The 27,151-nt window shown below is 43.2% G+C and overlaps 2 protein-coding genes across 15 annotated transcripts in view; both read right to left on the reverse strand.

Annotated features, from left to right (window-relative positions):
• LOC123971220 (NACHT, LRR and PYD domains-containing protein 12-like) overlaps positions 1-27,151 on the reverse strand; it is a 524,333-nt gene that overhangs the window by 294,355 nt on the left and 202,827 nt on the right. The window lies entirely within an intron of this gene.
• On the reverse strand, positions 1,526-24,467 carry LOC123971278 (leucine-rich repeat flightless-interacting protein 2-like). Of its 14 annotated transcripts, none has more exons than XR_006825153.1 (17): positions 23,701-24,460; positions 21,626-21,712; positions 15,902-15,952; positions 13,348-13,425; positions 12,726-12,761; positions 12,488-12,613; positions 12,234-12,404; positions 11,518-11,610; positions 10,771-10,863; positions 10,471-10,563; positions 9,520-9,658; positions 4,837-4,886; positions 4,612-4,729; positions 4,333-4,412; positions 3,936-4,040; positions 2,882-3,619; positions 1,526-2,712 (listed from the first exon to the last, which is right to left on the reverse strand). XR_006825153.1 is itself a non-coding variant. In XM_046050077.1 (16 exons), the coding sequence occupies exons 1-16, from the start codon at positions 23,788-23,790 to the stop codon at positions 3,509-3,511; spliced, it is 1,521 nt and encodes a 506-aa protein (XP_045906033.1). In that variant the 5' UTR covers positions 23,791-24,460; the 3' UTR covers positions 1,526-3,508. The 14 variants fall into 14 exon arrangements, 12 of the variants coding, with proteins under 12 accessions (XP_045906033.1, XP_045906046.1, XP_045905961.1 ...); XR_006825152.1 differs by having other exon boundaries at positions 1,526-2,754; XM_046050077.1 differs by having other exon boundaries at positions 1,526-3,619.

The following is a 27,151-nucleotide window of genomic DNA, read 5'->3' on the forward strand; positions in this document are numbered from 1 at the left end:
AACAATTGGACCAAGTAAAGACTTGTTTAGAGGGAAATCAAAGTACAGATATTTCTTTACGCTAGGTTGTGTTGATGTTTGACTGTTTCTTTAACAATTTCCATTCATGATTAGAGAAGCTGCTGTCAGTGCATCCTGACTGATCCAGTCGGAGTTTGAGGTTGTTGTAAGTCATTGTTGAATAACTTTTGGCTGCCTCAAGACAGCACTGAGCCTGACCACACCTCATTTTAAGACCATGGGTGCACAGATGTGCACAAATGCATTTGCTCCGTGCTTTGCGCCGCTCTGCACCATGTGCTAGTTAAGGCCCTACATCTTCTTTAACCGAGGTACACAAGTGACGGAATCCATTCTGGCTGATCCGGTCCTAGACGACTCCTCCTCTAATGTGCTCTACTCTGAGATACAGCCAGTGTAAAGATGACACATGACACTGCAGCAAAATAGAGATGAGGAACAAAACCAAGACTAAAGACTCGCTGCTGGCGCACAAGAAGACTGCTTCGGTCTAGAAAAAGGTCCAGTGATGCAAAACATTGCATATGGCCAGTTAAACAAATGTCAATGATGAAAGGAACATTGGTATTCAGAACACTGTTAAAGCACTGGCTCATGGGACCCTACTCAAGTCACCAGAGGGGAGATGTTTCTGAGCCGGATAAGGCCAGAAATTGTAAAGGAAAGCTGTATTTCAAAGCCTCTCACATGAAAAGCAGAAGACCAAGTAGATGACTGAGGACAAAGTAAGAAATTTGCCATTAAAAGAAACTGAATCATGTTGTTAGGACCAAGACAGTATGAGAGTACAAAGGATGGGCCTGCTGGGATTTCACAAGTCTTTATGCATTTCCAAAAGCCTGGCTAAAGTCCTTTAAAAAAAGAAGCCCCCATAACAGACAAAACTATGGCGATAAAACTCCATTTCTAACCGAGATGGGGAAATCTCCACTGGCTGTACCTCGGCAGACTTTAGGACAGTCCCTGGAGCTCACCCATAAAGAGACCCACAGCCCACCGCTCGGTGACTTTCCAAGCTACATTCTGTAGCTGTAACTTTTAAAATCCTTTTCAAACGTTGATCTTTTGTTACCTAAACACAGACTCCGTTTTTCTTTTTATAGCTCTTTTTTACCTTTGCGTGAGAACTCATTTTATTTTGGATCCTGAGAAAGTTTCATTGCTCAAAACCCAACAAAACTCCCTAAGAAGGTAAACACTTAAACATTAAAGTCGACTTTAACACCTAGATGTGAAAAAGGAGGAGTTAAAGCATTTTGGATATTTCTGGTCATGTCTCCCAAAAACCCTTTGTTATGCCATAATACAGGGTCTCGTAATGTGGACGCTGTGGTCTGGGAGGGGCTTTAACGTCAAATTGTTTATATAGCAGGATAGTTTGGTCGAGTACATAGGCCCAACTTCTGTGCTAGTCCCAAGCAGCTAATGTTGCCGGGGTTCTTTAAAAATCCATACGGTGTGAATATGGTGATAAATATATGAAAAATGTTAAGAATCAAAATGATTAAAGCCATCAACTCAACATCTTCACACTGATGTTGCATGAGTTTATTTTACACCTTTAACAACCGTCACACTGATCAATCAGCTGATATATTGATTTCCCACATCCTAATCAATAGGACCCGATACATACATGACAGATTCGTGTTAGCATTAGTTCACCTGTAGATGAAGAACCTGCCCACAGATTGCCGCTCACCTGAGCGTCGACATTCACAGACACGTGTTATTGATACAAGAGGTTTTTTCAAACATGTGAAGAGTTTGATTCCACACGTCCACGGCTTCCTGTCGCCTAACACCTGCTGGTTTCCATATTGACCAATAAGGTGGCAGCACCTTGATGCACTGACACCTGCAGCGACAGGTGCAGCTAACCAATCAGGAAACAGCTTCAGCCATTTTGTCACATTTTATTTCCTGGTTGCCACATTAAGGCAACAAATATCAGCAGCATATAATCATGGTGTTCCAGGTGCCACACCTGCACCTACATGTCTGTACGACGCGAGGATCTTTTCCCTCCACAAGGACTCGCAGGAAGCAAACTCTTCACACGCTCATTACAGACATGAATATTTAGACATTTACAAGCTGGTGATTTTACATCCAAGTGCCATGAAAACATGATGTGCCAGGTGAGTCCTCCACCTGCCCTGTATGTACACTGGTGGCCACGCCCCCTTCCACCATGAAAGCATTGTGGGCGGAGCTGGACTCTGGACTCATGTGCTACATGAACGTTTGTTCCCACACTTCCTATTTTCAGTGATTTACAGAAACATTTAGTCATTCTGCATTTTTCTTAACAAAGTTCTGAAGATCTGTTGGTATCGTTTCTCAAAATCCAGCACCCCCAAACCCAAACTAGAAATTAAAAATAAGTCCAACATAAGTGAATGAAGAGTCCGGCTCTAGGATACAAACCGAAAAACATTAAAAATGGCCACAGAACCACCTAAAACACCAAAAAACAAAATAAAATAAAATAACTCAGCTGCCAGTCTGAACTGGTCTGTCCTGGTCCCGGTCTGACACGGTCTGATCCAGCCTCTCCCAGGCTGTTTGGTCTGATCCAGTGTGATCCGGTCTGTCCCGGTCTCTCTCTACTGTAGTCCGGTCTTTGAGGGGAGCCGCGCCCCGAGTGTCGGAGGAGAGGTAGTGCCGCGTTTCACACAGACGGAGCAGCTGAATGTTGATGAGGCAGATGTAGTGTTTGTTTTAACACAGCTGGAGGGCCAGACGGGTGGAGTTTACCACACCAGGACCAGATTTACCAATGACATAATTATTTCCAAATTATTACTGAATTGATCATAATGAGCAGATGTCTTGTGGGGTTAGAAAACATGCTCACCTTCAGAGGAGAAACTACTCTTCACAGCTGGACGTACTGAGGCTCCACCTGTAGACATCTCGGTCTTTTCATTACTGGTTCATTATTTAATTACACATTAATTAATTATACATTAGATATGAATATAAAGCATACCAGAAATGACCCCGGGGCCCCATTCACAGAGCAGGCCGTACCCTCTAATATTATTTAAAAATAACCGTTTAACGATGACTCGTTTCCTTTTCTTGATTCAGTGCAACACTTTAGATTTCCCTTATTTCAACATACAGACGCTCATTTTTATAAAACTCCTTTGCATCTGTTTTTGATCTGCAGACTGGAGGTCTGATCCTCATGAGACCACCCAGTCCTTTCTGACACTTTCAGACCTGTGGGTGATTGATCCTGAATCTGGTCCCTCAGCTGGTCTGAAGGTCGTGTGGTAAACTCCACCCGTGAAGTCTGCTGTGTTCATGGCACCGGGATCACAGACGTCCATGGTCGATCACTTTGTTCAGATTGTTTTTGGTTTGTTTTCAGTTAACTCCACCCGTCTGGTGCTGCATGCAGAGGAAAGCGAGCGTTGATTGTCAGTCTGTCAGGCTGGAGGTGGAGGCAGGACCCAGACTGCTCCCAGGACGGGGGTCACTGCTGGGCCAGCAGGGCGTTCCTGTTGGCCTTCATCTTCTCCAGCCGTTTGGACAGGTGATTGTTACTCGCCTCCAACTCCTCGATCCGGTCCAGAGCCGAGCGGAGCTGCAAGGAGACGGGAGGACAGTTGGTTTACATCCAGAGGAGGGAAAGTTAAAGGCTACAAGTCTGCTTACCTTTCTGAGGAAAACAAAGACCCTAAACAAACAGCATCGGGACAAATAGCTGACCAGCTAACATGCTTTTACACAACGACAACGATATTTATGTTCTAGTTTTCAGAAAGCAAAGTTAATAACTAAAATGTTTCTAATGGAATGTAATTCATGGTTTATCTAAACCTCTGAAAAGCTAGTTGCTTTTCTTTTTTTCTACATATACCAACAAATTAAAGACATGAAATGAAATGAGGGCGTCCCACCTCTCTCTGCAGACGTCTCTTCTCCACTTTCAGCTCGTCTTCGATCTTCTCTGCGTTTTCTGACGCCGACTTGTATCGAGTCACCTGACCTTCCAGTCGGATCACCTGAGTTAGGACAGCGAGACCAGTTTAGCGACCTGTCCTCCTTGTTGTCTTTATGGGGACTTCCTAAACTATGCTTCCCAAAATAGCTGCAGCTTCAACACACAACTGGTGTGTGTCATCAGAATGCTCTGTGCTTTAGGTACAGACCATGAGCAGTCTGTCTGTAACGCTGTGAATGAATGAATCATATGAAACAAACTGGTTTCAGTCCTCAGAAGTTAAATTAAAGGCTTAGACGACCTTGGTCTCATTTTCTCTCCAAAACGTTGTACATTTTTCCGTCCGCACTTACATTTTGTTCTAGAGTGGTGACTTCCTGCTCAGATTTCACCAGTTTGAACTTGAGGTCGCTGATTTGCCTGTTGGCGTCTCCTGAAGGAAAGAAACAAGTAGTTTTTACCCTGCAGCTGTTCTGAGCTCTGAAAGAAGAAGTCGACAATGATGAAGAAGACAAAAAGATGAAAAAGGAGACAAAATGACAAAGACTGAAGAAGAAGACAAAGCAGTGAAGAAAACAGAAGATGAAGATGAAAAGACAAAGTTGACAACAAAGACGAAGAAGAGGGCTCACTCTGTAGGTCAAGAAGATGGGAGTCCATCCCGTTCTCCAGACCGCTCCCCTCTGCATTCTGGACTTCGTCTGTCCCGTTCTTCTCTGTCCGATCCAGCTGAGACTTCAACAGCCTCACCTGCTCATTAATAACATTCATTTGATAGATTATGGTTTAATAAATTTATTTAAAGAACATCTGGAGTCTGTGGAAGAGAGCAAGCATCTAGAAAGTTTCCTGCTCACCTGATCCTGCAAACTCTCTCTTTCCTCAAATAGTTTCTTCAGCCGGAGTTCTGCAGCGCAACAGGAAAAATCATCATTACATTATTACTCTTCTTCATCTTGTATATACCGTTCAGATTTATCTTAGGAGCCATCAGGAGATGATGCAGTTACTGTTTATGAATATGATCACAGACGGCAGGTTATTAACAGATACTTGTACATACATTGTACGATTATGTATGTGTTTAGTTTGAAGCTTGAAGTTAATTAATGGTGGACAATTTGAATTGGTAAATTCCACATATATATAACGCTGAAAATAAAAGGACTTATTGCTGAAATTTTAGTGAGTGGCTCATCTGAATTACTAAATATACTAGAGCACCAAACATTTTCCCCAATTACTTTAGCACATCATACGGATAGAATTATGAACATGAAATTGTTCACCAGAATCAAGTGAAATGATCAATTAATACATAAAATTAAATGATAAACAGGAAATTATTCATCAAAGAAATATAGAACTCAAGAATGAGGTAATAAACACAGTTTCTTACCCCTTAAGTGTTCACTGGCAAGACAATCTCCAAGAGTCGGACACATACTTATAAATACACAGTGTAAATAAACTCAAAATAAAACATACCGTAATGAACTCATGATGAAACCAGAATATATAAAATTCTATATGGGAGTAGCTGTTAAATAACTGTAAATACGGTTTTCACAGCACTTCTAACAGCAGCAGAGGTTGTGTTTTCCTCCCAGCAGCCACAGGAGGAGGTAAACCCACTGCCAGCTTCCCACACCACAACTCACAAACGTGCCTGGACAAGCCGCACAAAGGTGAAATGTATGCTTTATTGTAAATGTTTTCATTAAGAAACAATCAGTGCTCAGAGCGTACACAGGAGGACCAATCAGGTTCTGCCTCTTTACTGTGTCACTTCATTGCTGCTTGTCTGAGGACGAAGAAGCTGGAATGATTGTGAAATAATGTGCAGAAGAAAAGAAGAAACCAGCAACCTCAAAACGCAACACTTTATTAAAAACAAATAATACAAATTCATTCAAAAAGTCATTTTTCATCCTGTTTGAAATACTTGTCAAGTGGGCTCACACATTCAAGGAATTTACTTTAATTAAATAGAATTAAATGTTTTTAACATTTAACATTCTATTATTAACATAATATTTTCTGTCAGTGGCCGGGTATCCACCCCAGACTACAGGAGGTCACTGCTGCCAGCACAGAAACAGCAGATTGTCGTCCCTCAGTTGTTGTACAGATGAAACAAACCAGATACATGATAGTAATCAGGGAGCTTGAGCTTCTGATGGGTGAACTGTTGGACAAATCCAGGCTAGCTGTTTGGCTGTTTTCACTAAATGACAAATATTCCTTTAAAGTACCAATAAAATTCAACTAAATCTTAACCTCATTAACAATCATTTCCTTCTTGTTTATCTATAAAATCCTGCAGTCAGTTTTGTGTTTGTCTTTCCTTCCACTCAGGTGTTTCTCGCTGCTCGCCACTGGAGAGCCGTTTACATCTTGCACACCCTGCGTCTCTGCTTGATGTTGTTGTTGCGTTGTTTGCTGTGCTTCCCACTCATCAACCTCCTCGCAGCTGTCCATGTCTCCAACTGACAGCTCCTCCACATCTTCTGTAATCCTTCCCTCTTCTTGTCGGCTCATCAACACCAATTCAGGAACAGCCGTCGGCTTGAATTCATCTGCAGTTATTTCCGAAAGCCTTCTGACCTTTGAACTTTGAGAGTTGGTCGATAATGTTCGACTCCTTTCATGCGGTGTCTCAACAACGGGATCGAGGCAGCTTCGACTTCTACAGACCATCTCCCTTTGTTTGTTCGTTAAAGGGACGACTTCCACTACCTGATTTGTTGCCGAGTCTACCAAGCCCCAGTCTGACTCCATATTTTTGGATTTTGCAGATTCAACAAAAACAAATTCCTCAAAGCAGCTTGTCACCATTGGATCGCTCTGACTTTGCCTTTCTTCTTCTATGTCAACACAATTCACTTGTGGAGAGGATTCAGTGACTTCCACATTAAATATACGTATGTTAGACACAACCTCTGAGGTATTTTCTGTTGCTTCTCGGTCATCAACTGCTGTTAGATCCTGAACGTCTTCACAAACTTGGCTTGAGTCCTCGGAGACATCATAAGCTTGAGGATGTACTTCCAGAGATGCTACTTCCAACATCCTTGAGAGCGAAGAGCCTTTTATTATCACTGAATATCCAACAGGACTCTGAACTTCTGGGCTTTTATTTCCTTCTTGTAAGTCCTTCAAAAGCAGTTCACCCTCCACACTGGGTTTGATACCCGTCATTTGGCCTGCTGACTCTTGTATGACTGCATGACGCTGCTCATTTTCGGCAACATTCTTCAGCTTCCCCTCCAAATCTGAAATCCACCGTTTGAGAAATCCTGAGACGTCTGGAAGAATTCTTGGGATTTCAGCTGCAAAGCCTTGATTTTCTACAAACCCTTTCAGGATGCTTTGAATCATCTTTTCCAAACCACTCCAGTCCTTGGACATCTCCACTGGGGCAAGCGGTGACAGAGTTGATGACTGTGGCGTTTCTGTCTGGTCATCACATTTGGGAAATTCAGAGGAATTGCCTCGAATCTGAAAAGCTTCTCTGATCGGTTCCTCTTTATAAACCCTACAGTCCTCAATTTTCTCAGATGTACCCAACTCTTCTTTAATGATTGCCTCCTCTGCTGGTAGGAGAGCATCAAGCTCTGATGGTTTCATTTTGGTTTCAAAGCTTGGACCTTCAGGTACATCAGAGCAACTTAAATCACCCTCATTCTTTAAGGCTTTCTCTTTATTTAGGGCACTTCCCAAATTCTCTGTCTGTTGTTTGTGTACAAAACTTTGAAAGGTCTCATTTTCCACCAAATCAGTGAGAAGTTTTATATCTTCATCTTTAAAGCTGTGTCCATCACACCCTTCTTTCAAACTCTCCACTGATGTCGGAGTTTCTTTTGCTTTCAAAGCTGGAATATGAGGCACTTCTTCCCCGTCTGAAAAGCTTACATCCCTGCATGCGTTTCCATCGCTCTCTTGAGTCAGGAAAATATCACCAGCAGACGGACGCTTTCGTGCAATATCAGAAGTCTCATTTCCTGTCACAGAGGCAACATCTCGGTTCTGTTTTCCAGCCGTCACGACACTCAGCACTATCGCCTTGTTTTCCAGGATGATGTCTTTTGCCGGTCGAGGTGGAACAAGTCTTGATTTGCGAACAGGTGAAACCAAATATGCACCTTTGTCTTGGCTTTCTGATCCATGCACTAACAGTTGAGTTCCTCCCAGATTAGTTTGAATTTTGCAGATTTGGTCATCAAGGGAGTGCTCCACTTCAGTCACAAGGACATCCCGGTTAGACGCTACAGATGATTTCACTCCAGATCCACGATGAAGTTTGGTTCTGCCTTTAAATGCCTGATCATTAACAATTAATTGGGCAGATTTCGGCTCGCTCATCTGAGCAGCACGTCCTTGCTCATTTCTAAACAACAAACTTCCGTCCTGTCTTTGACCGATTTGATATTTCTTCGTCGGCTCCTTTCCACTTCCTTTGTTTCTTTGTACTTCCCTTGCACCCTCGTTTCTGCCTGGCAGTTTTTCTGCTCTGTCTCGTCTTTCTCTGGCCTGTTTGTCGAGCCCCTTCACTGGTTTTGAAGCGTCTGGTTTGGTTTGGTCGCTGGTGGAAATGACCTTTAGTAACTGGGAACGTTTATAGATCTGACAGCGGGGGGATTTCATGTCATCCTGTTTGCTGCACTCTGCTGGCTGCTGCTCCCGAACTGTCCCTGAAAGATCACGGAGGACACATTGGAGGACCAAGCACAGTTGACTGCTTAAAGACGTGAAAGACAGAATTTAACTGTAAAGATGTGGGGAATTAACCCAAACCGACCGGACGGGAGACGAATCAAGGTCTTGATCACAGAAGAATTAAAGGAGAGGTCTTGTTTGAGTCTTCTGTAGGAACATGCTGATGAGTTAGGAGGTAGATGCTGAATTTTCAAACATCCAACAAGTTGATTCAAATCATCAAATGTCCTTATGATTAAATGGAAACTTTTAAGTCGCATGCATTAGTGAAAGTCACATTTAACACAAACATCATGCAGACACACACACACTTGAACTCGTTCAGCTTGTTGTTGGATTTATATCTGGTTTAAACTTATGGAAGCTCAGTTTCATCAAAAGAAAAAGTAGATAAAATATAATACAAATATAACTTTTGATTCATATCTTAAAACTTATTCCTCACATAAAGTATCGTATAAATTTAATTAAGTCCAAATTTAAACTTAAGTCCACATTTTGACTTACTGCATCATATTCTCGAATTTTAAAAGCAATAACTGACAAAGTATCTTCTGACTGTAGGTTTGTATCTCATCAACATGAGTATTTTCTAACAATGATAAATAAATTGTGATAAAAACTGATCAATCTGCCTTCTGATGAGGGTTTTATATAGAGTATCATCTACTTTGTATTTTCCTGTTGACAGTGAACTTCCATAATATCTTGTTTCAGTGTTAATGAGTGTAGTATTTCAATTATTCTCATAAATGTCTACATAAAGTTAAAAACTGTGGAACAAAACACTGTCACTGTACGGAGGTTCATTGTATTCTTACCGAGCATGCTCTCTCTGCCACCATGTGATGGGTCCTGAGCCAATTGGGCGACAGATTCAGCGCTGACATCATCCTCAGCCCCATCCTGTCCTGTCTCCCCATTCGTGGAGACCTCAGGAGAGACGACGACTCCGTGTGCCTGTTCGGGATTTAATCAAGAAGTGAGTAATAATCAATACTCTGTAATCAATGAGGATTGTCTCTGTTTGATGTTGTCAAACTAAAATGACCAGGTTTCATCTACGACCTGAGACGTTTCCACATCCAGCACAGAAAAACGGACTAAAACAGGCACCTACATATAAAGCTCTTAATATGAAAACACGTGTAATCTTACAGGAAAAAATACATTTAATTAGTCATTTTATGTGTATACGTTGTAATCTTACAATAAAATAATGTTTAACTAGTAATTTTACATGTATAGGTAGTAATTTTCAAGGAAAAATAGCCTAATTAGTAATTGTACAAGTAAATGTAATTTTACAGGAAAAACTATGTTTAATCAGTAATTTTACATGTTTAAGTTGTAATTATACAAAAAAAGAATATGTTTAGGTAGTACTTTTACAGGATAAAATACATTTAATTAGTCATTTTACATGTATACATTGTAATTTTACAAGAAGAAATATGTTTGATTATTATACTAATTATATGTGTCACTTCACTAATATATATGTTTTATATATTCTACAGGAAAATATATGTTTAATTAGTAATTTCATATGTTTAATTTGTAATTATACAAGTAGTGATTTTAATGAATTCATGTGTGAATAATGTTGATGTTTTTACAGGATAAAGTGTGGGTGTGTCACAGCTGATAACGATGAAGACTTTATCCTGAATGTATTGAATATTCAGGCGATGGATGACGCTGATGATGATTGATGACATCACACAGGTGGAGGCGGTGACCTCACAGTCAGGTGTTCCCCCTCTGAATACCTTCAGTAAATCTCTGAGTCGCACCACTTCGTCTCTGAGCCGATCACGTTCGATGCGAACGATGTCGGAAATTTGTGTCTGCCTCTCTAACGCCTGAGAGGCGGCAGAGGGAGGAAGGAAGGAAGGAAGGAAACATGGAAGCAGTGAAGGACCAGCAGAGAAGCGAAACATGTAGAAATATTAGTGCAGACAGACGGGAAGAAACGAAGCTGTAAACAACTAAATCTGTGGTCTGACTTGTAACTCAAACTAACTCTGACTGACTAACGCAACTCTCATTCTGACTAACTGGTGTCGTACCGCCATCTTCTTCTCTTTCCACTGCAGAACCTCCTGCAGGTCAGAAACCTCCTGACAATAACTGCTGCTCTTCAACCGGAGCTCCGACACCTCCTGAGGGAGGGAGGGAGGGAGGGAGGGAGGAAGGAAGGAAGGGAGGAAGGAAGGAAGGAAGGAAGGAAGGAAGGAAGGAAAGAAAGAAGGAAGGAAGGAAGGAAGGAAGGGTAAAATAAAAGAGAGCAAGTAAGGAGCAGTCAGAGTTAGTAAGAGCTGCATTAAAGGAACAGCTGAAAACAATGAAACTCGCAACTGGAACTTTCTTCTTCTTTGATTAGTGACATGCAGACATTAATGCTGAACTACCATTTACAGTGTTAGAGGAGAGCAAGACGAAGAAGAAGAAAACCTATGTAACTTAAATTCATTAACCACAGAGTTTTACAAAGAGGACTGTTTGTGGAAACGTCCTGTGTCTTACACGATGTTTGGAAGATATATTTATAATGATATTCACATTCAATATTTGGAAAAGCACTAAAAGGAGATTCTGAGACTAAAGTCGAAATATTTTGAAACATTACAACGTAAAATGACGGATTACTTTTGGTAGGGTTACTGTGTCCTTGTGAAATTATTTTCCCGTCACAGTGACACAAAAATCTGCTGCTGTTGAGTTCTGTTCTATGTTAAACCCAGAGGCCGTGAAAAGACTCCTCCAAGACCAGATCTCTGCCTGGAGGAGCGCCGAATCTGTGTTCAGTAACTGACCGTCAGCAGCTCTTCGGTCTGTCTCAGAGTTTCTTTCATCTCTTTAAACTGGAACTGCAGAACGCCGTGAGCCTGACGCTCGCGCTCCAACTCCTGCAACACAAACAGGGTTAGTGGCTCCAGCTCATCTGAACGAGAAAGAAACATTACTTTAACAACAATCTTCAGTGTGACATGACACCAACATGTTCCTCTCTGCAGAAGCTTCAAAGACGTGCAGTGATCATCTATTACAGGCGAAGAAATTATGACAAATTGATCTTGTTAGTTTTTATTTTTTTGTTTCTTTTGTGCTTGGCAAGTGCTTTTCTTCTCAAATATATTTTAACCTCTGAACGGCCTCCACACCAATAATAACCTACAATTTGGCCCCAGAGTTCAACATTATCCAACCGTTTAACACTTCCTCAGTTAGCAGCCAGCAGGGACTTTCTCCACCCTGTGCTACCATGTGACCCGACTCCGGTTCACAACGCTGCCGCAACATAAAATTATTTTCCAGGTGTTTTCCATGACTGGAAAATTGGTCAAATGTGTTCCAGGTTTTCCAGGACGAGTGGGAACCCTGTTTTTATATGTTTCTCAGCTGTACTCACCTATAGTTAACAAAATAAAGTCACAATATTTCAAAAATAAAGCACCGATTTTACTCTCGAGCTTAAATTCTCAGAATATTCTGAAAGTAAACCTATAAGGGCCCCTGTGTGGCCCCTGACCTTGGTCCTGTCGTCGCACTGCCGCCGTGACTCCCACAGCAGCTCCTCCATGTCGCTCAGCTCCTCCCTCAGCGTCTCCACCTGATACATCAGAGTGGACTTCTCGTTGTGTAGCTGGGCGTTAGAAACCATCGCTTTCCGGTACTTCTCCTCCGACTCGGCCAGAGAGTCCTGAGCACATCACATCACATCACCCTCTGCACCGTCTCCGCTAAAGCATTCACTTAGATCTGAACACTAAAACCATAGACCACCTTCATGTCTCTGATTGACGCCTCCGTTTCCACGGAGAACGACGTGTCGCAGCTTCCTCGGCGGGACGAGGCTCCGCCCAGAGAGGCGAGCGTGGCGGCGGAGAGCGTGGAAGCCGTCCTGGAGCCCTGAGGAAGAGGAGGACAGGCTTCATCACCGCTACGTGAAATCTGAATGAACTCGTTAACTGGGTCCCTTTTTTTCTCCATCTTTGAACATTTCTGTAAAATAAAAACTTACTTTATCCAGGAAGTCTCTGTCCGGTCTCTCCTCCACCTGAACACACAAACACAAACTTTACTGATCCATCGCACTGGTTACTGCTGCGTAACCATGGTGACACTGTGTATTTAAACTGGTTTAAATGAACTTTATCGACAGGAGCTGCACGTGGACAACATGGCCACCAGGGGGAGCCAGACTCCAGAGACCTGTTTCTCTTGGGTTAATGCACGACGACGCTTCCTTTGTAAACCAGCAGGCTGGACGCGGAGCGGCGGCTAAAACTAAACTAAAGGCCCCGGGAAGCACGTGGCGGACTTTGAGTTTGACTACGGAGGTGCTGGACCCAGTCTGGGAGGTCCTGGATCCTGTTCACTCAGTAAATCTGGTTACTGCTGTGATGTCCTTTACATCCCTGACCTGTGAGGTGGGCAGGAACTTTATAATAAATACATTTTACATCACTGGGGTAAGTCTGGGGCCCTTTGGGGTCAGGAGCCGATAAAGGTTTGGGATCCCTTCCTCTAGACTGACATGGTGTCTGCGAGGAGGTACGGACTAGTGGTGAGGAGAGTGAAAGCAGAGAACCAGAAGAGAGAGGGGGAGACGGTCAGACAGAGACCCAGAGAAGAGAGCTCACCACTGGGCTCGCACGAGCTGAACTGGCCCTGGAGGAGGCTCGAGAGCTGGAGCCCAGAAACCCACTGTAGTCTGAAGGCTGTGGGGGGTAAGAAAGGAGAGAGAGAGAGGAGGGAAGACAGAAACAGAAAACAGTTCATCAGGATGTTAGTTAGTCGTCTGTACGGTGGCTGAAAAGGTCAAACCCACCGCAGCGTTCAGAAAACACAGACTGGTGAGGTCCCTGCAGTGCGTCGTGGTTCCTGGAGCTGGCAGATGAAGCCAGGGGCCTCTGGCAGATCAGTGTCTGACAGATTTTACCTGACCGCCTGCAGCCCGCGCTGTGTTTTCTTAAGCTGCGGTGTGTTTCACGCACGCTCTTTCATTCAGAGCGGAGAGGAGCTCCGACAGGCCGGACTCAAGGCGGCCGGCCAATCAGAGCTCCCGTCGCTGCTCTCCGACACAAACGTTTCAGTGACGGAGATCCACAGTCTGCCGCACCTCACCACATCCACCTGCTGCCTGATCTACTGACAGCCAACAGGAAGTGATGTCAGAGAGCGACCCTGCAGCTGAGAGAGCGAGGGGCTTCACTAAACATTAAACAGACACTTTAGGCTCCAGTGGAACAGAGTTTAACAGCTGCTCTTTCATTTCACATCTTCAGAATCAGGCCTGACAGCCGGACAGGAAATGCGTGCTGGTTGTTTCACCCGCTGATACCCGCTGATACCCGCTGCAGTAAGAAAGTCTGGTTTCATGAGAACTTCCTCTGGTGTTTGTTTTGCTGACCGACAGCAGAATCATGTGACCTCCAGCTGTTATTGATTATTGATCAGGTGCAGTCTGATGACCGCGTGTTTACTTGTTGACCCGTCTGCCTTCAGCTCAGGAAGCTACTTCCTGTCCGGTTTAAAGCTGCTGCAGCAACATTTCTGTCTGTAAACACAATCCAGTGAACTCCTGAACCCCGTCCTGACTCGTCGGCCCAGTCCTGACTTATTGACCCCGTCCTGACTCGTCGGCCCCGTCCTGACTTATTGACCCCGTCCTGACTCGTCAGCCCCGTCCTGACTTATTGGAGCCCGTCCTGAGTTATTGACCCCGTCCTGAGTTATTGACCCCGTCCTGACTTATTGGAGCCCGTCCTGACTCGTCGGCCCCGTCCTGAGTTATTGACCCCGTCCTGAGTTATTGAGCCCGTCCTGAGTTATTGGAGCCCGTCCTGACTTATTGGAGCCCGTCCTGACTTATTGGAGCCCGTCCTGACTTATAGGCCCCGTCCTGAGTTATAGGCCCCGTCCTGAGTTATAGGCCCCGTCCTGACTTATAGGAGCCCGTCCTGACTCGTCGGCCCCGTCCTGAGTTATTGACCCCGTCCTGAGTTATTGACCCCGTCTTGAGTTATTGGAGCCCGTCCTGACTCGTCGGCCCCGTCCTGAGTTATTGACCCCGTCCTGAGTTATTGACCCCGTCCTGACTTATTGAGCCCGTCCTGACTTATTGAGCCCGTCCTGACTTATTGGAGCCCGTCCTGACTTATTGGAGCCGTCCTGACTTATAGGCCCCGTCCTCACTTATAGACCCCGTCCTGAGTTATTGACCCCGTCCTGAGTTATTGACCCCGTCCTGAGTTACTGACCCCGTCCTGAGTTATTGACCCCGTCCTGAGTTATTGACCCCGTCATGAGTTATTGACCCCGTCATGAGTTATTGACCCCGTCCTGACTCGTCGGCCCCGTCCTGACTTATTGGAGCCCGTCCTGACTTATTGAAGCCCGTCCTGACTTATTGGAGCCCGTCCTGACTCGTCGGCCCCGTCCTGACTTATTGGAGCCCGTCCTGACTTATTGGAGCCCGTCCTGACTCGTCGGCCCCGTCCTGACTCGCCAGGTGAAGGTCAGACTCTCCCTGTGTGTGTTGCTGAGTGAGACTCACCCTGAAGCTGCCGCGACTCCCCACAGACATCCTCTCTTCGTCGTTAGTTATTGACCCCGTCCTGAGTTATTGACCCCGTCCTGAGTTATTGACCCCGTCCTGACTCGTCGGCCCCGTCCTGACTTATTGAGCCCGTCCTGACTTATTGGAGCCCGTCCTGACTTATTGGAGCCCGTCCTGAGTTATAGGCCCCGTCCTGAGTTATAGGCCCCGTCCTGAGTTATTGACCCCGTCCTGAGTTATTGACCCCGTCCTGACTTATTGAGCCCGTCCTGACTTATTGAGCCCGTCCTGACTTATTGGAGCCCGTCCTGACTTATTGGAGCCGTCCTGACTTATAGGCCCCGTCCTCACTTATAGACCCCGTCCTGAGTTATTGACCCCGTCCTGAGTTATTGACCCCGTCCTGAGTTACTGACCCCGTCCTGAGTTATTGACCCCGTCCTGAGTTATTGACCCCGTCCTGACTCGTCGGCCCCGTCCTGACTTATTGGAGCCCGTCCTGACTTATTGAAGCCCGTCCTGACTTATTGGAGCCCGTCCTGACTTATTGGAGCCCGTCCTGACTCGTCGGCCCCGTCCTGACTCGCCAGGTGAAGGTCAGACTCTCCCTGTGTGTGTTGCTGAGTGAGACTCACCCTGAAGCTGCCGCGACTCCCCACAGACATCCTCTCTTCGTCGTCGGACATCTGAAACACACAAACAGGAGTTTAACATGCAGACAGCAGATTCCCCTGTCTGGACCTGGTCCAGGTCCTGAACCAGGTCCTGGTCAGGAGGCTTCTGGTTTGGTTTAAATCTCTGACAGTTTCATGTTTTAGCCTCCTGCTCAGAGGAACTGATTCAGTTTCCTGCCACACTAAGTGGATCGGATCGGTCCGTCAGCAGGTTCAGACTACACCTGGTTAAAGGGTTCAGTGTCTGATATCTGCTTTTTAATTGGTTAAAGCACGATGGAATACATTTTGAACGCTGCATTATAATGAAGCACAGCGAGCTCCTCCAGTTCAGCAGGGGACGCTCAGGTTTGACTCCTGAGACTCTTTAATCAGTTCATTTAGCTCTTAATGTAAAACTGGGAGAGGCAGAACAGGAAGGGTGGAGGAACTACAGACAGACGGAGGAAGAGATACAGACCGAGGCGTGTCTCCGTGAGTGGCGAGAATACCGCTCACTGTCCTCCTGAAAGGCCACGAAGAAGAAAGACAACAGACCAGTTAAAGAGCTGAAACAGTAGAAGAAGAAGAGTAGCCCTGATCTCAGCAACAGGCCCTGGGCTCCGTCTGTCAGGCAGCAGCAGCAGCACATGATCAGATCAAAAAGTACTTGTTGTGAAACGTCACAGTTTGGTTGTGTTTAGGCACCAAAGGCAGGAAAGATCATGTTTGGGTTCAAATTATGACGTTCAAACATCATTTAACTTACAGAAGCTGTGTGACCAATGTAACCTGAATAAAAACATCCCATATGTGACGACCAACCATGTGCTGCTGATGCCTGACAGACAGAGCCAAGGGACTAAGTTAAATCAGGAGAACCTGCCAGGCAACCCTGAGGGGAAACACTGCATGCAAACCATGCAGGTCATGTGATCAATTAAACTTCAATTTGCAATCAAATCAAACCTCAGGTGAGAAATAGTAAAACAATTAAATTAAACAAAAACTGAATAAAATAATCTAATGAATAAATTAATAAATAATGATAAAATAAAATTTAATTTGAATAATTCAATTATGAAAATAAATAATAAAAAATATAAATGAAATCAAATAAATAATAAAAACTGAATTTATAAACAAAGAATTAAACAATAACCAAATAAAAAACCACTGAATCTGAAGGAAAATACATGCTGAGTTCACACGGCGTGAAGCTGAGCTACGGCGTGCAGACACACACACGGCGTGCAGCAAACAGCAAAGGATCATGGGACGAGAGCTGGAGGCAGATAATCTGGATTAAAGTGTTAATCTGTGCGAGTCTGTCTGAGCGCGTGCAGAACAAACACATCAGCACTGATACACAACAACAACAAACAGCAGCTACTTCCTGTTGACAACATGAAAACCAGACCGGGTCAGACCGGGTCAGACCTCCAGCTGTTAGAGGATCAGCTGAGTCTCTGTGTGTTGTGGTTTTATACATGACCAATCATCAGATCTGCAGCGTCAGAGTGATGTCACTTCCTGTTTGTTTAGAGGTCAATGATGTTCACAGCTGGTCAGATACGAGGTTTTCATGAGTCAGACAGCAGCACATACAGAGTCCTGCAGAGTCCTGCAGAGTCCTAATGAGCCCTGCAGAGTCCCAAAGAGTCCAAAACAGTCCTACAGAGACCTACAGAGTCATTTAGAGTCATTTAGAGCCCTACAGAGTCATTTAGAGTCCTACAGAGACCTACAGAGTCATTTAGAGTCCTACAGAGTCATTTAGAGTCCTACAGAGTCATTTAAAGGTCTTCCAGAGTCATTTAGAGATCTACAGAGGCCTACAGAGTCGTACAGAGTCCTACAGAGTCATTTAGAGTCCTACAGAGTCATTTAGAGTCCTACAGAGTCCTACAGAGTCATTTAGAGTCCTACAGAGTCATTTAGAGCCCTACAGAGTCCTACAGAGTCCTTTAGAGCCCTACAGAGTCCTACAGAGTCATTTAGAACCCTACAGAGTCCTTTAGAGCCCTACAGAGTCCTACAGAGTCCTACAGAGTCATTTAGAGTCCTACAGAGTCCTACAGAGTCATTTAGAGTCCTACAGAGTCCTACAGAGTCCTACAGAGTCATTTAGAGTCCTACAGAATCATTTAGATTCCTACAGAGTCCTACAGAGTCATTTAGAGTCCTACAGAGTCCTGAAGAGTCATTTAGAGTCCTACAGAGTCATTTAGAGTCCTACAGTCATTTAAAGGTCTTCCAGAGTCATTTAGAGACCTACAGAGTCATTTAGAGTCCTGAAGAGTCATTTAGAGTCCTACAGAGTCATTTAGAGTCCTACAGTCATTTAAAGGTCTTCCAGAGTCATTTAGAGACCTACAGAGGCCTACAGAGTCATTTAGAGTCCTACAGAGTCCTACAGTCATTTAAAGGTCTTCCAGAGTCATTTAGAGACCTACAGAGTCATTTAGAGTCCTACAGAGTCCTACAGAGTCCTACAGAGGCCCACAGAGTCATTTAGAGTCCTACAGAGTCATTTAGAGTCCTACAGAGTCCTGAAGAGTCATTTAGAGTCCTACAGAGTCATTTAGAGTCCTACAGTCATTTAAAGGTCTTCCAGAGTCATTTAGAGACCTACAGAGTCATTTAGAGTCCTGAAGAGTCATTTAGAGTCCTACAGAGTCATTTAGAGTCCTACAGTCATTTAAAGGTCTTCCAGAGTCATTTAGAGACCTACAGAGGCCTACAGAGTCATTTAGAGTCCTACAGAGTCCTACAGTCATTTAAAGGTCTTCCAGAGTCATTTAGAGACCTACAGAGTCATTTAGAGTCCTACAGAGGCCTACAGAGCCCTACAGAGGCCCACAGAGTCATTTAGAGTCCTACAGAGTCATTTAGAGACCTACAGAGGCCCACAGAGTCATTTAGAGTCCTACAGAGTCATTTAGAGTCCCAGAGTCCTACAGTCATTTAAAGGTCTTCCAGAGTCATTTAGAGACCTACAGAGGCCCACAGAGCCCTAAAGAGTCCCATAGAGGCCTACAGAGGCCCACAGAGCCCTAAAGAGTCCCATAGAGGCCTACAGAGGCCTACAGAGCCCTAAAGAGTCCCATAGAGGCCTACAGTCATTTAAAGGTCTTCCAGAGTCATTTAGAGACCTACAGAGGCCTACAGAGTCGTACAGAGGCCTACAGAGCACTACAGAGCACTACAGAGTCCCACAGAGTCCTACAGAGCACTACGGAGTCCCACAGAGGACTACAGAGCCCTACAGAGGCCCACAGAGCCCTACAGAGTCCTACAGAGGCCTACAGAGCACTACAGAGGCCTACAGAGGCCCACAGAGGCGTACAGAGCCCTACCATCCACTGTTCAATGTGACCCCACTTATTATCCAGACCATAATACTTCTGCAGGAGGACGGGGAGAGGAAGAAGAGGAGAAACATGTTAGAAGAAGAAGACAAAATAAAACTTCAGGTTTCAGATTTAAAGAGAAAAACAGGCGTATTTATTTTAAACCTCTTGGCGCGGCAGGCGGGCGGGGCTTTAGCCCAGAAAGGTGAGCCGTCCCCACCCGGCCGGCGCTCCCAGAGGAGTAAAACAAACAGAAGGAGTTAGTCGTACCTTGTGGCTGTGAAAGAGCTACAGCAGGAGGGAGGAGACACAAGAGGAGAGAGCGGAGGTTAGAGAGCAGAGGTCAGAGGTCACGGCCGGTCCTGCTCTGCACCACAGAGTACACACAGAGTCTCTGCAGCGACGCCGTCACTTCTGTTTTACTCCCACAGAAAAACCTCCAGGCACATTTCAGCTGAACTGAAAACATCTCACAGAAGGTCGAGGGAAACAAACGTTCTCCTCAGAAAGTTTTAAACACTTTCACCAGAAATCAAAGCTCTGATTGGCTGGCGGTCGGAGCGCGCTGATGTGATGCGTTTCATTTCAGTCTAAAAATGTTGTATCGATCAGAATCAAGTCAGGTTGAACAAACAGTTGAAGCCAAACAGTGGATCAATAAACAAACCTGATGATACGCAGTAAATATAAACCGGCTGTATTGAACCAGGACGTGACACAGAGTCAGCAGCACAGGAGACAACAACACAGTCAAATCCGTTTCCTCAAAGAAAGCTGGACGGCCCCGTTTACGGTCACGACGCCGCTCTGTCGATGGACGGCGAGCACGAACACAGCTTTTCCTCGTCACAGAGCGCTGAGAGGTCGACGCCTTGCTGATCCACTAAATAACATTACATGTTTAAATGCATTAAAGTGATAGTCGTGATGTTCTCCTTGGATCTTACAACATAAACCTAAATTAAATCACCCGCTGACTTTCTGTTTCTGGCCGTAACACGAACACGGACGTGTTTTAAAGACACATTTTAAACGTGCGTCTTCCTCTGACGACGCATTGATTTCATTTCCTGGTAAATTAATTTGTGTAGCAACAAAAAGAAAAGCTGGGAGCGTGCGTTGGTCAAAGACAAGTGAAGAAACGAGGAAGTTACTCACCAGAGGTCCAGACGCCGCTGAAGCTGCTGACTGACTGCTGACTGCAGCTCTTTGTTTCCTCACTAACAGTTTGACCTTCGACCCCAGACTCTCTGTCTCTGCGGGGCCACGGCAGGTAAACGCACCCGGAGCCGAGCCGCCTTCACTTTTAAATGCCTTTGAGATAAGCCGGGATTCAGAGCCTCTAATTCATTCAAGTTTATTGACTTCTGTTGACCTGCGTCCTCTCCAGCAGCCAGCAGGGGGCGACGCCACTAAGAGAAGTCTGATTGTATAGAAGTCTGTGAGAAAATGTTTCTACTTGTCTGATTTATTCCCTCAGTAAACACTTTCCTGATGAGTTTCTGGTCTCAGTCTCTAGTTTCAAGTCTTCTTCAACACAGCATGATGTTCATTTAGTAAATTATGGTCCCATTTAGAGGAACAGAGACCAGAGTTCTTTTCTATGTACATCAGTTTCTTTCCCCCCCTCAGTGCTTCATTAATAATTTTCACTGAATGTGTTTTAGCTGCAGCTCCGAACACAAACAGCCCTGAAAATATAAATATAAACATACCGAGCGGAAGTGCTGATTCATTCGTGTTTGAATTAAACTAAATCAAATGTTTATTGAACATTTGTTAGTGGAAATTATATCGCGATCATTATTGTTTTATTGCCCCGCCCTACTTTTAACCATCCGGAGTCGACTGGTCATTTTTCTGTTAAATACACTTTGTTGCTAGCCGCAATTAGCATCTGAGCTAATATCACAGTTAGCTAACCAAGCTAGCTAGCTCCAAATATGGTCACGTCTGGTTCCAAAAAAACAAGATGGCGACGGCCAAAATGCCAAACCGGAGGTCCACGAACCGTCAGGTGACGTCACGTCGGTTGCGCCCACTTCTGTGACTGTTTTATTTAAACAGACTTGAACGCAGCTTCAGCTCTTACCTGCATCATGTGACGCTCTCATTTCTCTGCGTCGTTTCGTATCCAGGTAACAAGACCTCCGAAACTTCAGCTGACAGAAACTTTGGCTCATTTTTTATTACAACACTTTCTGTCTTTGTTTGTGAATCAACAGCCAATCAGAGGATTCTCGTCGTCTCCTAGCAACGACGACACGACAAACCCCTGTGGACCAATCAGGTGGCAGGATGTGATGCGTGCGCTGACTTGTGTGAAGGGATTTCAGAATAAAAGCCCGCTCACCTCTTTCTGCTGCCGCTCCAGCTCCTTCATCCTGATCTCTCGAGCTTCCGCTCTCGCCGCGCGCTTCGCCGCCAGCCTGGCCTCCGCCTGAGCCGCAACGAGATGGAAGCATTTTAAACAACATCAAAATAAAACTGCATTGATCTCAACGCCACGGTGAAAACAATAAATCCCATCATCTGAACATCACAGAGAAGAACGATGGTTCAGGGTTAATTACTTAATGTTCTAAATGTAATCTGATTACCTCGATTACTTAATGACCGTTTTGTTTTCAGTTCTCTGACCAGCTGGAAATGTGCTCAACTTTTAAAGGTTTCATTAGCTGATTGTTACTAAGGTAACCGTGGGGAAATATGGGATTGAAAACTGAAATGACATTTTCGTGTCTGAATTTACTCAGATTACTTTTGACTTTGCTTCCTGGCGAAACGAGTTTCGACACGTTCATAATTTTGGCGTCTCCGCCCGTCTGTCTGCAGGAGGAATGTGGAGCGTCCACCTGTCCTCACAGCAGGAGACACGCCCTCCATCACCGTGACAACGACACACCTGCTCTGCGTGCAGAGTACAGACGGGTTGTGATGCGGGTAACGGCCGTTTGTGGTGAAACTTCATTTAAAACCAGAGCTGACGAGACGATCTGTGTCGTGTTGTGACAGCTGAGATGCAGATTAATGTTTGTGCTGCTGCAGAGGATTACAGGATGGAGGTCACCCCCCCCAGACAGCGTTTACAGGCTCGTGCGCAGCCGTCCTGCATCATCAGTGCGACTGATTGATCAGGAATGTGTGTGATTGGACAGACAGGTGTGTGCGTGTCTGAATGCGGCTGAACCGGTTTCCTGTTTGTTTACCTGCTCTGTGACTCACAGGCAAAACAGTCAGCTGCTCTCAGATCAGCTGATCGCACCCGGAGGACAATAAACCATCACCTCCTCCTCACCGATCAATACAGCTCCTTTAATTACTCAGCATCAGAAAGCTGCTGCTGCGACACTAAGCCCCCACTTCCTGCCTGTGCTTCACAATAAAAGCACTGTGAGACAAACAGCTGGATGATCTTCATCATGAGCGTGTTGTTAATTAAACTTCCAGCTTCTCAGACGATCTTCTATCTTCTTTTCCATGTTTTAACATCCGAATGAACTGAAACACCTTAAAGACGTGAACTGGAGCTGTTTTCAGACCAATCAGTCAGCGATCAACAGGAACAATCATTGTGAGATGAGGGGTGAATATTACTCAGTTATTAATATGACCTGATCACCTGGACGACCTCTGATCAGTTTATTCTGCTACAAACTGAGCCGCTGATTCAGAATTCATTGATTATCGATCGAGAAATAAAACAATCAATGAACGGATTCAGCTTCCAACAAAGAATCAAACATCTTCAAGGAGAAGCCTTGAACCCCAGAACACAAACAACCACCACAGAAGAAGAAGAGGAACCAGAGGCTTCCTGCGTTGCTCAGTTTCCACATTCCAGCTTCAGTATGTAGGACAAACTCGGCCGAACATAAAGGAGCTTTGTCACAACAATAGAGACACAGAGATTATCAGTGTGAAACCAACTGTGGCCACAGACACAGCACGTGCTTATGATTCTAGTTATTAATTAGATTTTACATCTGTAATCTATATCATATCAATTGTATAGGTCAAAATAAATACAAGGAAAATAAAAAGCTATTAAATATAAAAATAATCAATTAACAAAATAATTAAATCCAACATAAAGAGTCACATTAACAGCCAGAAATGTTTTAGTTGCTTTAATTTACTCTGTGACAGAGTGGTACCTTTAAAATAGATTTATTTAATGTTTAATGTTATTGAACTTGTCTTTTTCTATTTTTTATTTTATTATTTATTCTTATTAATTCATAGCTTTTAACTATTAATTTCCTCTCTATGTTTTTAACTATTTTAAATTGCCCCAGGTGTTTCCGGTCTCCAGCACCGCTTCAGGGTCACTTAGTGATCCCGCAGAGACCCGCAGAGGGACTCAGTTCACTGCTGTAACATTAAACCAATCCTCGTATCAATACCAGTATCGATAAGCAGCCTCACCTCCCGGGCGACCTGGTTGAGGGCATCGTCCTCTGCTGTCAGCCTCTCCCGGTTCGGGATCCTCTTCCTGCCCGGTCCCTGGGTTCCCATGGTTCAGGAGGGTTTTACCGGGAGCCGAATTATCCACAAAGGTCTCCTGTAGTCTGGGGCATCCGGTCCCGGGACTCTGAAGCAGGAAAATACTAAATAAAGGTGTTTGAGGTTAGAAACCTGCGTTTCTCTGATGCTGTTCGGCGGTCACCTTCCCTCGGCTCGGGATCCTTAAGTCTCCATCAATCGGGAGGTTTTAACCGGGGGCCGAATTATCCACAAATGTCCCCTCCTGTCCAAAATCACCGTACCCGGTTTTCAGAAGTGGTGAAATACTAAATAAAGCAGTTTGAGGTTAAAATGTGTGTTTTCTGAAGCTCCTGGCGGTCATAAGATGCCCGGAGCGGCTGCGGGCCGAGCTGCTTTAGCTAGCTAACGTTAGCCAGCTCCCAACCGGAACACCGGAAAGGCAACCGCATTAACGACCACCGGCTGCTGCTGCTGGGGCTGCCTGCCGCCTGCGTTCACATCCCGCGGTGAGAAGACACCGGGCACCGCCGTGTCGGTGAAACGGGGCCGGTGGACGCGTTAATCCGCCGCGAAGACCCGCGGCTTGTGAGGAAGGGGGCGGGTTCTGTTTCCTCCGGGCCCGTGAAGTAAACAGGGCGTCAGGTGAGCCGCAGGTGGGCTGGGACCGGTCCGTGAACGCACCCTGACACGACAGTCCGCAGTGTGACACAGAGGAGGCAGGAAGCTCTTATTGTGGAGGGGCGGACCCTGTCAAGCTGCGCACTTTCAGATACCACCGGAAGTGGTGTTTTTCCATTTAAAGGCTTCCAGATATAATATTTTATTTTTCAGATTCTTCTTGTTCTTATATATGTTAAAATATTCATGTGATTAGAATTTCATAATTAGGGAAAGAATCATGTCATGTCTTAAAATCACATATTTACTTATTATTTTATTTCTATAAATGAAAATGTATTCAAATAAATTAAAATACCTTTTCTTAAAAAGTAAACAGATTTCATAATATATTACTATTTGTATGTTTGGTTCTTTAAATTAAAAGTTAAACAAGTTGTTAGAAATAATGGCATTTCAATAGTGTTTATTATTTTTTATAAATTAATTTAATATATATTACAAAATTACAATGAAAACATAAATAAACCGGTCATTAAAATGCATAAAATACAAAAGTCAAAATGATAAAATAAGTTATACTATTAAATGTTATTACATATAAATAATAATAATATAACAAATATATGATCATAATTAAAAATATTTAAAAGTACATTTCAAAATATGTAAAAAACAATTGTTCCCAACCTTTATTATAACATCTATTATTGTAATATCAAATTGACTTAAGCACAAAACCATCACAAATAACAGAAGTTTTGTTTTTGGTAGAGTATTAGTATTAGTACTTGTGCCAAGTAACAGAAGGGAATAAGAATCATTTTTTTCACCATAAATAAACAAATTGTTGATTAAATTTATTATAAAAAATTCTGAGGCTTCATATTGTACTGTAGCGTCGTCTTTTCATTTTCAATTAAATTTAAATACTAATATTTAATAATGCAAAACATTTTATATACTGTATATCATCAGTGCTTTAATTGTGAAAGTTTCCACCGGAAGTTATTTCTTTACAGTTTGATTTCACTTCCCAAACTTGGATCTTGGTTTGGTCTTTTTACTGCAGAACATCTCATCTATCAGTTTGCCTGAATACTGCTTCTGGTGTCACGTTTCAAAATAAAAGGACCAGCTTGGATCCTGCTTTTATTCTGAAGGCAGAATCAATGACTCATCATCAGAGAGCTGATAATATAGTTTATTGATCAGAAAGCCAGACACTGACACACAGATCAACACTTGATCAATACAGTATTTTCTATATATCTATAATCAATAAAACAAACAAACTAAACATTTTAATCTTCTCAACATTTTGTAAACCTACGGAAGCTCAATTTTGCCACGATTAAATCAATTTAAAAATTAAAATCCTAAAAGTATCTTATGGCTCAATTTTTAATGATATTTTAACAAGCAAAAATGATAAAACTGACTCATAATTTTGATTTATTTTCAGAATTTAAAATTACAGTTAACAAAATACAGTTTTATCTGTTTATTCATTTTTAATGAAATATTTTTTTTCAAATAATTTCAGTTGTAAAACAATGCATTTGACATTTTTTTGAGGAAATTTAACTAACTAAAAATGTAACTGTAAATCCTAAATTGATTTTTAATATTGATTTATTTCACTTCAGTGATAACATTGAAAAAGGAAATTATGATATTTTTATTTCAGAACACAAAATTAGAAAAAAGATATTTCTATCATTTTTTAAAATATATAATGTTTTTTTAATTTGTACATATATTTGCCTTTATATTTTGTCTAAATACAATATAAACTGTAATTTGTAAATCCTTACTCGAATGTATTTGGGATTATGTTTCAGTGTCTTAGTAGTAAAGTACAAACTAAAATAAAAATTATGAATTCTTTGGTTGGTCTTTTACTTACAGTAACTAGTTGTAGCACGTTTCTATTACAAGATCAAAGCTTTCCTGTTTTATCAATTTAAAGGCAAATGTAAAGCTGAAAAAGCAAAAGGTTGACTCAGCTGTTTCTGATGTTAAGAGAATTTAATCAGCATTTTCAGCGTTTTTCTAACTTTTATTTTTCATCACGTCTTTTGTTCTGAATTTAATAAATTAATACATTTTTACATATATTTAACTTTAATGAGAAGAAGGACATAAAACATGCAGAAAAACACACTGAACAGGGAAGAAAATGAATTTTTAGTGCCAAAAATGTAAAAACTGTCAACATAACATGATAATTAAGTTTGTGGACAGAACGTTTTCTAAGTTTTCCTTTGTCTCTAAACTCCAGCAGGTTTTCAGTTTCAGTACACGTTTGATTTCCACTGAGCTCCGTTACTGGTTTCTGTCAAGAAAAAGAAGAACACATTCATAAAAATTACATTATTGAGTGAAATAAATGCTTTTTGTTAGTGTGGTGAACAAGTTTTCACTGTTATTTGAAACATTTCTGCCCTGCAGTAGCAGTACGACAGCTGTATGAGTTTCTCTGAGAGCAGCCAATAAACTTTCATCTGCACGTGAGGTAAAACTGTTTCTTACTGGGGAAGTCCTGTGTTGCCTTTTTCCTCTGATGAGATCCAAAAACCTGTGGAGCCGATTTAAACATGGGGACATGTTAGAAGGGAATCAAACTATCTGCTAATTGTGAAAGAAACATCTCATCATTTTAACAGAACTTTATCAGATAAAGTGATGTAACTTTAAGACAATTTTGTAATTTTTGAGATAATTTGGGGAAAAAAAGTTAGTTTGTTAATAATTGTTGATAGTCGCTCTT

Source organism: Micropterus dolomieu, linkage group LG01 (genome assembly GCF_021292245.1).
Source record: "Micropterus dolomieu isolate WLL.071019.BEF.003 ecotype Adirondacks linkage group LG01, ASM2129224v1, whole genome shotgun sequence".
Taxonomy (NCBI): domain Eukaryota; kingdom Metazoa; phylum Chordata; class Actinopteri; order Centrarchiformes; family Centrarchidae; genus Micropterus; species Micropterus dolomieu.